Source organism: Apium graveolens, chromosome 11, assembly GCF_009905375.1.
Source record: "Apium graveolens cultivar Ventura chromosome 11, ASM990537v1, whole genome shotgun sequence".
Lineage (NCBI taxonomy): Eukaryota > Viridiplantae > Streptophyta > Magnoliopsida > Apiales > Apiaceae > Apium > Apium graveolens.
The window spans coordinates 201,271,351-201,284,613 of record NC_133657.1 but is presented as its reverse complement, the minus strand read 5'-3'; the positions used below and the strand labels follow the sequence as shown (position 1 = coordinate 201,284,613).

General features: G+C 34.3%; 1 protein-coding gene across 2 annotated transcripts; it reads right to left on the bottom strand.

The window, feature by feature from the left end:
- Positions 1-447: 447 nt before the first annotated feature.
- LOC141695078 (putative LRR receptor-like serine/threonine-protein kinase RFK1) lies at positions 448-10,758 on the bottom strand. Of its 2 annotated transcripts, XM_074499318.1 has the most exons (25): positions 10,566-10,707; positions 8,702-8,899; positions 8,452-8,620; positions 7,662-7,733; positions 7,508-7,576; positions 7,358-7,429; positions 6,823-6,894; positions 6,658-6,729; positions 6,501-6,572; positions 6,341-6,412; positions 6,146-6,217; positions 5,997-6,068; positions 5,656-5,724; positions 5,368-5,433; positions 5,167-5,229; positions 5,027-5,074; positions 4,844-4,887; positions 3,557-3,942; positions 3,280-3,475; positions 2,752-2,898; positions 2,216-2,334; positions 1,927-2,137; positions 1,564-1,801; positions 1,295-1,445; positions 448-1,051 (listed from the first exon to the last, which is right to left on the bottom strand). In XM_074499318.1, exons 2-25 carry the CDS (start codon positions 8,751-8,753, stop codon positions 602-604), a joined length of 3,054 nt encoding a protein of 1,017 aa, XP_074355419.1. In that variant the 5' UTR covers positions 8,754-8,899; positions 10,566-10,707; the 3' UTR covers positions 448-601. The 2 variants fall into 2 exon arrangements, with proteins under 2 accessions (XP_074355419.1, XP_074355417.1); XM_074499316.1 differs by lacking the exon at positions 8,702-8,899 and having other exon boundaries at positions 10,566-10,758.
- Positions 10,759-13,263: the final 2,505 nt, after the last annotated feature.

Genomic DNA, 13,263 nt, shown 5'->3' with positions numbered 1-13,263 from the left:
TTTTCAGAAAAAAAATTATTGAAGAGAAAACCTTCATTTTGTTTCTCAATAATTTTTTGGAAAGAAAAGAAAAGAAATTTTAAGATTTAGGAAGAAGTTTCATTTATTTTTGTTTTCAAAATTTTCTTCCCACTTTCTAAAAATTAGAAAAGAAAGAAAAATAAATCAACATATTTTCCGTTTTTTAATTCTTTTTTTTCTTAGTTTCCTGAACACAGAGCAAGCCCCTTCAATATAATAGGAAATAATTTTATATGGTTAATAACTTATTTTTAGTGGTTATAATTTTGGTGGGTTTTCTTATTAATTAATTATTACAAGTAATATAAACCCTATTATATTGTTTCAATCTTGAAATGCATTCACCTCAAATAAAAAGTTGACTGAAGTAATATTTTCACCCCAATGTAGTCTGACTACATTGATTGAAATACGGCCATTTGTAAATTCTTTTCAACTAAAAAACTCTATATATATGCAAATTATCTACACTTCTTTTTCACTAACTCTTATGTTGAGGAAGCATATAATTACAGCTCCTACTAAAATAATTGTTACAACTTACAAGCTTGGGCATGCAAACAAAAAATTTCCAGCATTGTCACTGAGGTTTTGTTTCCTGATGGATTTCATTAAAATCTGCGCTTGATGTGGAGGAAAAGTGCATTTCAGCTTGAGTCACATTCAGCGTTTGGCTTCCAGTAAAACTATGACTGGAAGCAACAGAAGAGTATGTTCTGTCTGGATTGTAATGGGATAAAGTTTGGCTACTGTGGGAATTTCGAGAATTTTGATCTCGATAAAAGTCCCTCATTGCTTTAAATCGTAGATCATTAGAGTAATCATTTGCTTCCGGGATTGTGTCTGGAATAACTTGTCGTTCTTCAAGCATGGCTACCACTTCTGACATTATAGGCCTGAGTGAGGGAGATGCATTTGTGCACAAGAGTGCAACTTTTACCATCCGTTCTGCTTCGTCCTTGATGACTTCTGATCCCAACCTTGGATCAATTAGCTCCTCGAAGTTTTTTGTTTCTTGCAATTTGCATGCCTGCAACATTAGTGTGAGAACATTAAGGAAAGGGAAACACAAGTGAAGGACTCCTTAGTGCTGACTGCTGAGGCATTAACCCATCACGCGGTGTGAGGTCAAGAGTTTGCAACTTGTCTAGGTGTGTGCCATTATACATCTATGTTAAGCATTAATATATATAAATAGGAAGAGAAAATGCAGCAGCTGTGGATGCTAGATCCCAGTAATAACCCAAACTAAAATCAAAATCAAAGGAGATACCCAGTCTAGAAGACAAATGCAATTGTTGCTTGGCATGTAACTGTTATTGTTCTTTCCACTGACAATTTCCAATATGACAACTCCAAAGCTGTAAACATCAGCCTTGTCACTCAAGTAACCCCATAGTGCATATTCTGGAGCCATATAACCTCTGTAAAAATACACAAGTGCAATCTTTACAATCTTGTAACCCCGGTAAAGATATGCTATCACACTAGATACAGTGTCGCAGGCACAAAAAAGAGTAGACAAGGGCATTGTGAACTCACATTGTTCCAGCAACTCGTGTACTTATGTGGGACTTCTCATCTTCATTTAGCCTAGCCAAACCAAAATCAGAAATTTTAGGGTTCAACTCTCCATCAAGCAGCACATTTGTACCTTTGATGTCTCTGTGAACAATTTTGAGTCTCGATTCTTCATGGAGAAAGGCCAAGCCTCTAGCAATTCCAATACCTATCTTATATCTTGTTGGCCAATCTAGTATCAATTGACTGTTTCCTGAACCTAAATTTCATAAAAACAAATAGTACTAAAAAACAACATTTATAATCACTTGTGAAACGGAGAAAGTACTTTTAAATTAATTTTAACAGGACTGGATGGCATCACCAGAAAAGTCAAAGACTCACCAAACAAGGCTTTAGCAAGGCTGTTGTTTTCCAGGTACTCGTAAACCAGCAATAGCTGATTTCCTTCAATACAACATCCATAGAGCTTTACAAGATTTGGGTGTTGCAGACAAGAAATCATGGCAATCTCATTCAAAAATTCACGATCTCCTTGTCTTGATCTAGAGGATAGCTGTTTCACTGCTATTACTGTGCCATCTGGCAATAAACCCTGCAGTTGCCATATTAATTTACAGCACACGTATAAATTTCTGGAGTACTAGCCTACTGCAGTTTTAAGCTGAAATACCTTGTAAACAGGACCAAAACCGCCCTCGCCAAGCTTGTTTGTGGAATTAAAGTTGTTTGTTGCAACTTTCAATTGTTTCAAGGAGAAAGAAACTGTTTTCAACTCGACACCCCCAAAGTCTGCACAATGACAAAAAAGAACATAAGGTAACTTTGCTAGCTATACCCGTTTAATATTAATATTACAAAAAAGTTTATTTAATATAAAAATCAGGTCATAAGAAACTAAATTTTTCATAGAGTTACTAAAGCTAGCAAGATATCTATGGGATATAAACAAATTTAAATCATAAAGTCAACTTATTTCGAATCAACCCATATTTCATTAAGATTTGATTTCTCTTAATTTAAGTCTTTCAAGGGCGTTTCGGCTCTAAAGACCTTAACATTATAGCATATAAACTTTGTGCAAGCTTTATTTATTGTATAAAATCATAAAAAACTAGCTGGTATTCCAAATTAACTACATATAACTAGATCTATGACCTTTTATCATTTCACCTCAGGACTACTTTTGCCATTCCTAGAAGCTCTCACCTTTCCCTTTCCTTTTCTTGCCTTTGAAACAGCCTTTCCACCAAAGTATGGCGACTATTGAAGTACTAATGCCTAATGTTAGAACTCCAACAATGACATATATGATGCTGCTTCTCTTCTTTTCTTTTGTATAACAAATTTTGAAATCTGTGTAAAAATTCAAACCAGAACATATGTTAGGCAGCAGCAAGTCAGCAACAGACAAAGCACAAATTCACAATTATGATCGCATATAGATTTATACTTAATATAGGTTACTAGAAGACCAAATGGATGTTATCAGTAGTCCTTTTAAAAGGGAACCTACAGAAGAAAAATGGAGCGAGGTAGAACTGTTCAAGAATCATAAGGGAAATTAAACATTATCTTGTATATATTTTAGCATCTTACAGGGGACACTTTGGATACATAAAGGGGGCCACCTATTATAAAAACACATATTATGTAGCTGCCAAAACATCTATATATTCTCTCTTATATGTTAATAGAATCTACACGAGAATGCAAAGAGGGTTAAGATTAATATACTTGGAACAGCCGAAATAGCTGATATGATAGGACCATAAACCCCTCTATTTGGAATGCGTGTAGTCCCTCTTCCAGCAAAGTAAAATCGAATCTCTAAGATAGTATTTGTCACACTGGCGTTAAATCTTTTTACCAAAGGGCGTTGTGCCCCATGAGCCTCATTTTCAATGTCAAAATCCTTCCAAACTAATATATCCTGAAACGTATATGTGGCTTCAAATTAAAAGTAGTTGCAGCCTGCCTACTTGAACTAAATTAAACTGTTTATATTAGTCACCTGAATATAGATATCAAATATTCGCCTCCCTAGACTGTTAGATGTGTTGTCATTGGTGAATTGTATTTCCGCAAAATGCAGGCTTACATCATAACTCCCATTGTCCAAGCAGTAACGAAAGTAGGTGAGAGAAACAGGAGAAAGGCGTGCAGTAGTATACATCTCGGGTATGTTTATTGATGGCACAGACTTAACATAACGTGAGTTCTGATAATTATTATCATCCATAAAATCCCCACTACTGCTAAAACCCCAGTAGTTATTACTTTTGTAGTATCGTGCGGCACCGCCTTCAACTCCTGCATCACCTTCATACAGAACTTCTCCATTAGTTTCTTTAATTGTTATATTTTCTCCGCCACTATTAACCCGTAATGAGCACCCATCTGCAATCGAATATAAAAAATATAAATGGTATTGCAACCAGAATCAGTGTAAAATTAGACTACCTTTATCTATATATTTATTTGGACCATGAACATTCTGAAGTTTTATTCACCCACACCAGAAAAAATCACAAATAACTTCTTTTAATACGCTAATGAAAAGTAAAGACTTAAGATGCAGGCTTAGGGACTGGGAGAACTGATCATTTAATATACTTCGAGTGCTAGCCACCAAATATACCCATAGGTTTCAAGTTTGAGCATTAATCAGCCAAAATATAGTTGGGTGTAATTCGATATTTTAGGCGATCAACTCTTTATGCCAAAAATCAGCTTCAAGTAGAATTTTTAATTATTTAGTTGCAAAATTTCTCTTAAATATCTATCACGGGTAAATAGGTAAACTGTTCTTGCAAGCATCATTAAGGCATTTCTGCATTAAATTTATCTATGAAACTGAAGATCCAAAATCTGAAAAAGAAAAAAAAAAAGGAACCACTTCCTCTTTCTTTGATCAGATTTAAGCAATCCAATTTTTTACTCTATATATAGTATTCCTAATTTCTATGACGTGCTTTCAGAATAAAATGTGTTTTCTTCAGTAGATTGAACTGCATTTTATAATTTCTCATTGAGAATGTATTATGACTTTTAAGTATGATCCAGCCATTCACGGCCATATGTTCTGGTGAATTCACTGGCAGAAATTATGGGTGTTTTGAAATATGGAATGTCCAGAATATTGGGTTAAAATTGAGGTTATATTCACACACCTTTACAATTTTAAGATTTAATAGACCCAGCTAACTGAGAGAAGTAGAATGAATTATATGTTTCTATCATTAAAATAAAAAATGATTTATTGCTTCAATGCAATCACAGTTTAAAACAATAAACTTACATCTAGGACATGTGAATTCCTGTGCACATGGAAGAATATCCTTTCTGTTGAAACTTTGTTGTTAGAATAATATACATTAAGATAGAAAAAATATAATTAAAAAGAACTACTTAAATTTGTTATCTCCGTTTAGCTACACAAAATTAGAACTTCAAGACCTAACGAGTAAACAGTAGAACTCACAAGGTGTTGTTGGAATAAGAGCTCTTGAACAAGTTGATGTATAAATTCCTAAGAAATTGAATATTATATGATTAACAAAGAATCTGCTATTTAACTAGGTAGCATGAATGAAGTAAACAAATTGAAAAATATATAATTACCTGTTTGGCTGACAAGTAGGTTGCTCAGGGCCTTGCCATGTAAAATTATTGTAGGAAAGATCACTGCACATAATGTTACTATGTCAAGATGTTATTTAACAGATGCAGTACGAAAACCTCACAACCTTAAAAGCAGAAGCATGAATTGCAGAGCAGTACAACTAGTCAACAATAAAATTTAGCAGTTAGACTATAGCATACATGGTCATCCCATCCCGTAAGATCGAGTCCGGGACATTTCCGCTGAGCATGTTGCCCATCAAATACCTATTGGGAAAACTGTGATTAGTGCATTATATACTTAAAGGAGACAGCAACAAATGATATATTGAATTCGATTGCTATATGTAAAGTAAATGTAGTGAAACTGAAAACATATAACCTGCAAACTGATAGTTTTTTCTTTTAAAATCTTAAGATTGGAATAAAATTCCGTTAAAACGCGCTCTAGGTAAAAGATCTACAATAATAAATCTTAATCACACTTACAAGAATTTCAAACGCTTAGATTCAATGCGATTTGGAATTTCTCCTACCAACTTGTTATAGCTAACATCCCTGTCAAGAGCATGTAACTTGAATTCCATTAAACAATTAAATATACATTATTCTAAAATAAATGAAAACTATCATAAGCACAAAAAATGAAAAATAAAACTCTTGTCTATGAGGTGCAAGTTTGAGGCCTTGATAATAAAAGAAACATGAGGTATACTCAAAATGATTTACTGCCCTACAGCCCTTATCGATGAAAGAAGCTATCTTGGACGTTTTATGCCTAATTATATTACTAAATAATTATTCTGAAAGAAAACACATGCAATACTTACACCAACTCGAGAAATTCCAGTTTCCAGATATAAGTAGGGACTTCTCCAGAGATATTACAATTTCTCAGGACTCTGAATCACAAAGTAAATCACGAAGCATAAGATGCTATAATCTTTATTAAATAGATATATGCAATAATTTAACATACAATCTTATCAAGTTTGTGCTGATACTTAGGTTAGGAAATCTTTGAATTGGTCCATGAATGTCGGTAATCCTCCTGTGGAATTAGATGACCATGACTTGGTATTAGAAATGAACAGAAGTATTCTATTTGGATATTAAAGACATAAATTGGTGAGATAAGAAGAAAAATATATAAAATAACAGGTTCTGAACTCACAAGTCAGTTAGGTTATCAAGACTAGATATACTTGACGGAATTGGTCCCTCCAGCCCAGTTGCAGACATTTCGCTTCATTGAAAAGATTATTACATCAACTATGTTAACTTCGTTTAACATTATTAAAGATTAACTGAAAGAGGATGAATAAGGATGTTACAGTCTGTCTAGTCGTGTCCAGGACTGTATAAATTCAGGTATTGGTCCAGTGAAGTTGTTATCGTTTATCCTACTGCATGTCAGGCCTGGATTGCTCAGAATAGATTGTATCACAGATAGTAAGGGTGAATTGACAAATAATATAGTGAAGAACTTACAAATCTGTTAAATTTGTTAGCTCAGCAAATGTCAATGGTAAACTTCCTGTCAGTCGGTTGGATGATAAAATCCTTTATTTCCATTGTCAAGTAACAGAAAAATTATTTAGGCAGTGTAAAAATGCAATTTTGGTTTAAGCAGAGAAAAATAAGACAAGATCGTACAAGTTTTCCAATCTAGATAATTTTCCAAGCTCGGGAGGAATTGTTCCAGAAAACTGGTTTGCTTCAAGATTCCTGAAATAAATATGTGACTTATTGATTTGTCTTTCGTGTCCATATACACTGGTATCTAAATGAAAAATTTGATCGGATATTCTGACATGTTTTATAATATCATAAAGAATCTATGTTTTCTGACTGTTCACCTTTCTATATGAGTTGTACATACACATAATACATAATCATCTAAAGAACTTGCATATTCTTGTACTTGCCTACTCTTCAGAGTTCTGACCATGATACTAAATAGCAATCTGAAGAAAGATAGGCTTACAATGGTTCATGAAAAATTCTACTCATTCAAGTTATCCCACCTACAAGAATATATTAACGAAACTGATCTACTGTACAAATTTGTTGCTCGTTACTTCTCTTGTTGCAAATTCTAGAAAATGGCCTGAATATTTCATGATTTTAGTCATCACATTGCTGTCCTATTTAGTAGAGGAAAAAAGGAAAAGAAAACGTCAAGACCTACAAGTAAGTAAGAGTGGCAATATTTCCCAATTCTTTCGGCACTTCCCCTGACAAGCGGTTTGCAAGAACAGAGCTGCAAATTTATTAATCATTTTTAAAAAATGATTAACTCCAAAACTGAACCACTTTCACATAAAAATATTTGGCTTACACTGACTGTAACGTTGTTGAACCCCAATCAAGAGGTATTGTACCTCTTAGGTAGTTGTAAGCAAAATCACTGCGAATACATACGTCAGTATTGGATGAAATGATATCTATTCAAGTTCGCCAACTACTATATTTGTGTATTAAGAAACTCTTACATCTTACGGAGGTAAGGAAACATTTCTAATTCGGATGGAAGAACACCAGGAAGAGCAAGACCCTTGAGTGTGCTGCATGAACGGGAAATAAAATATACTAAATTTAGCTTGAAACCTATAGGAAGTGTGCATAAAAATATTTTTTTCCCAAAAGATCTTCAGTCCAGATATGGCAAATACATAAGCCAAGTTGACTACCGCTTGAAAATCATAAGCACACATAAATTTGAATCTGACTATCTTCTATTACTGATTGAAAAACTTGCAATAATTGAATTACAATACATTTATATCAACTTCTAAATTTGAGGAAATGTGTTAATTTGATCATCAATAGTCAGGATATCTATTTTGAAACGGATTCAAGAAGTTCATAAGATGAATAGATGTGCAATGGCTCCCGTGCTTAAATTGTTAGCTCAACACACACCCAATCATTATTCACCAGCCTTTCGTTCGGAGTTACTGGGCTTCCTCATCCCCAAAAAAATCTACAGTGAACCTTTCTTTGGTACTCCTTCCATATTAAATGAAAGACAGCTAGTACCTTAGTCATGAGAAGTATGGAAAAAGATATTATATTATAAGTTTGAAAGAACAATTTGCTATGCAGATAAACAAAGACTATCATGGTTTTACGTTACACTAAAGGTGTTCTAGATCATGGTCTTGGAAAATATGGTTACCATATATCTTTTTAGGGTATAGACCACAATTTTAATTATATAAGCATAATTCAGAAGCTACAAATAATAAGTTAATATAAAAGAGTGAGTAAGAAATACGATACATCGTTACGACGTGACAAATTGTGTCTGAGTTGCACTCACAAACCACCGCGTTCTCTGATCCAGGAGGTGCCTGAGGATTTATCCCGGCCATTTCAACTCGGCAAAACTCAGCATCGAACTTCCAATAAGTTGCACCCATAGCAGAAGTAAGTTGTTGAAGAGCGTCAACTATGACAAAGATGAAAAAATGTATGATAGATATGCATTCCTCATTGTCAAATGACATAATATGTTTTTAATTTACCCTACCTAAGAAGCACGGCGATTTCATTGCGGGTAGCAGGCACATGGAAGATATCATTACTCTTGAAAATCTCTCAATACTTTTATGTAGTAATTATTACTGGACACTTCAGGACATGTAGCTCTGTAGTTTTATAAACAACAAGTTTGCATACCATCTTGTACTAATTCTAATCTGTCTTCACCCTTTAACTTCAGCGTTTTCTGCTTTTAGGACATGAAAATTATGCACTCTGGTTGATTATACGGACATAGTATCTGTATTGTTTCATAAAATTATATCATAGGTTTCAAGAAATTTGTACATCCCAACATACTACAATAAGTTAACGGATTAGAAATAAACATAACGGCTTGTCTAGAAAATGCAAATAATTTTCTTAGACAACGGTTTCCAGTTTGTCTCTTTACTTCAGTCTGTAATTTTGTATATCATTACCAGTATTAGGTAAAACATTGCGTCTCTTGTCCCATTATGTCATATAGCAGTCCCTGTTCGTGCTTTTTAGTGCACTGCTGTTTTCTATAAAATCTTATGGTGAATCTTACTAAATCCTGATTATAAGCTCTTGAGGTCAAATTATAAATCGAAGAAATAAGTTTTTAACCAAATAATTGATTATCGGAAACTATAAGTAACTCGATAATCATTTTAAATCATAAGGAAGCTATTAGAATATAATATAAGATCCAGTTAGGACCTTCACTAATACCTTATGGTTTCCGTGATTTACTCTTTGACCCAAAAATGGGTTTTCGAGACCCTAAGGTTTTCGATAAGCTGATTACTCAACATTCCTCCAAAATACCATCATTTTGAAAAGCTGTTACAAATGCTAAATGCCTACTCTAGGAAAGAAACTATTGCAGAATCCATAATTGTGTGCAAATTGGTACATTTGCTGAGATTTTAATTATTATATGTTGCTTTGTTTACAATGAATTCTGTCTACTTTACAATCATTCTTTCAAGTCAACTAAAATGCATTCAAACATCTGAGTAATACAGCACATAGAAAAACAAATAAAAAATAATCTATGCAGCACATAGAAAAACAAATAAAAAATAATCTATGCAGCACAGCCATAAGTATTAACCATAAACCAATAGTAACTTAAGAAGACAGAAATGGTTCTTGACTTCTTGGAGCCCTCTTTAAGTGGCATAACTTGTTTTATTTTATTACATATTATATACTAGTATTATTTAACTATCTTTTCCTATATACTTAGTCACTTCTCATCTTTAAATATTACCTCTCTAGACTTTAGTAATTACATATTAACTATCAATTCACCCTCTCAAACTTTATACTATTATACTACTGGCAATTATCTCCCAAAACTATAAATAATACTAATTTGTTAAACAAGCTTGGAATCTTCAAGGAAACAGCACAAAATATGTACATAATGTATTAGCTATTACTATTTGGTATGTGCTTCTATAGACATTATGTTTTGAGATCATAGAATTCCCATAATCAATAAACTTCAGCCTTCAGGCAGAAAAAAAGCATGAGTTTATTACAAAACACTCATTCTTGCTCCAACCCACATCAAAAAGATTTACTATAAGATAAAAAAATGTACAAAAGAACCCAAAAAAGCTTGGATTTTATGCAAACCCAAATCATTAATGCTTATAAAACTTGTTCTAGTCCACAAAAACACACAAATAAACAAGAATTATCATGGAAATTTGCATAAAGAGGGAGAGCGGGAGAGAGAGGGAGCGGGAGAGAGAGGGAGGGGGAGAGAGAGAGAGAGAGAGAGAGCGAGAGAGAGAGAGGGAGGGAGGGGGAGAGAGAGAGAGGGAGGGGGAGAGAGAGAGAGAGAGAGAGAGAGAGAGAGAGAGAGATTGTACTACCTTCTTGTTGTGGCACTTTCAACTCTGCAAATTGTAACAACATGGAGAAGCAGCACAGAAAATAAATGAACTCAACTGAAGAACTTAACCCCATTTTTGAACTTACTTTATGTAGGTAGATAGAATGATAGATACATAAATCTACATTCAGTAGTGAATAGTGTAAGAGAGAGAAGAGAGTGTTGTAATATTAACAGTAGAGGGAGTAATATTTTAAGAAAGATTTTAGTAATGGAATTTGACACGCAATTAACAAAGTCAACATGACAAAATGAAAAGTATACAGCATACCCTACACACTTGAATTTTAACGGACAGTAGATTATTTGAACCACGTTTATACCGGAGCATGAGTTGTGTCTTCTTCTGGTATTATATTAAAGGGTGCCCTTCCACAGCCACAGGGTGGGTGAGCGCGGTGCGGGCAGTGCGGTTTTTTCTTCAAACCGTACATGCGGTTTAATCAAATTTGCAAACCGCAACCGCACCGCGTACCCTCAAAAACTGCATAAACCATACCACGAAAATGCGGCGCGGTGTGGTGCGGTGAGTTGTGTCTTCTTCTGGTATTATATTAAAGGGTGCCCTTCCACAGCCACAGGGTGGGTGAGCGCGGTGCGGGCAGTGCGGTTTTTTCTTCAAACCGTACATGCGGTTTGATCAAATTTGCAAACCGCAACCGCACCGCGTACCCTCAAAAACTGCATAAACCATACCACGAAAATGCGGCGCGGTGTGGTGCGGTTCACTGCGGTTCACTGCGGTTTATACATTACAAGTTCGAAAAATTTAAATAAATACAAAACTTAAATTTAATTAAATTTTTGAATAATATAACAAAGTCGCCAATATTCTTTAATAATACAAATTAGAAATTACACACTGTGAAGTTTAACGTAGAAGATTGGTTCGGCAATTAAATGAGTTCACTATTAAATAGGTGGTTTTGTACCCTGTGTCTCATTGTTTTTGAAGAAACACAAATAGAATGATCACTATGCAACAATTGGTCTTGCAAAAATAAGATAATCACTAAGCAAGCACTACCGGTATGTTAAATGAAATCAGACTTAATAAATGGAATCATGAAATATAAGTATATTATATATATATATATTAAATACTGCGGTGCGGTTTGAACCGCATTTTACAAATTTAAAACCACAGCCCGCACCACACCGCGCGGTTTATTAAAAATTCAAACCGCAACACGAAAATTAAAAACCGCGTTTTGCGGTGCGGATTATTGCGGTGCGGCCGGTTTTTGCGGTTTGTGCGGTTTTCTGCTCACCCCTAGCCACATGTGGTTTTAATAACCACCTGTCGCACTATTATATTGCGGGATTATAACAGCTTTACTTCAATGCGGGCAGCGCAATGTTACATTGCGGGAATACAGCAGTTTTGACTCCATGCGGCTTAAGCAATGTTTCATTGCTGCAAATAATTTAGTTTTATTTTTAAATAATTGTAAAATAATAGATAATAAATATATAAATAATTTTAATTGATGTTTAAATTCCTAATTTATTTATTGTTTGGTTGTTATATTTTTATTTTGTATTTATATATTTCTATTAATAAATTTTTTATTTTAACAAACTATTACTTAAAATTGGCGAAATTACAGAACAGCCCCCGTTGCCGCAAGCGGCAGACGAGACCCGGGTTTAACCCGTTTCTTCCTGAAATCCCTAATTTCATAATAACAAAAACCTAATTCTCCCATTCTAGGCGATTTCAGGCGATTTCAAAGAATTTCAACCCATTTATCAGGCGATTCAGCTACTCAGTTATGATACATGCATATACACACACGTATACACATACACAGTTACATACTACCGCAATGGGTCATTGTTGCTTCCGCAATGAGCAACAACTGATTATTGAGCAAAAACTGATTATTTCTCAGACGATTCATCAACTGATTATTGGGCGTGTGTTAGATTTTGTGTATCTATTTCAGAGATTGTGTTCTTGATTTGTGTATCTATTTTAAGGATCAGTTATTTTGTTCAAGAATCAAGAATGGTGATTTGTTGTTTCTAAGTTTTTGTGATTGTAAGTGTTGACTTTTGTTGACTTTAATCATTTGTGTTATATTAGATGTTTTTTGTGGTTTATAAGGATCATTTGTGCTATCATTTGTGCTATATTGATTGATTGGTTGTGGCTAGCTTATAAATGAATGAGTCATGCCGAATTTTCAGTAGGACCTAAAATAGAAAATAACGGTTCTATAAATATTTTGTGTTTAAGTTGGGTATAAGTAACTTCCCGATTATATAGTATTTTTTATTGTGCACTTTGCAGTTACTATGGAGAATGAGTGCGGGCCTATTGTTAGATCACTCTTGATGATACAGGATGATCATATTAGTACTGCCATATGGGCGGGAGGTGTGCGGGATAAGCTATATGTACGGCAGTACACAACTAATCATCAGCAGTGGATACTTTCTGATCCCTAGCGTGAGTTGCTGAGGCAATGGGGTTTCTCGGCTTTCACGAACAATCGTTCAGTTCCTCAGAACGATATTCGTTTGATAACGGCCTTAGTAGAAAGGTACTAATTTGTAATCAGTTTTCTCATTTATTTGAATCGTCATTGGCAATGTTTGTGTTGTTTGTGTATGAATGCAATTACAGGGGGAGGCCAGAGACTAACATCTTTCACTTTCCAATTGCAGGTTCA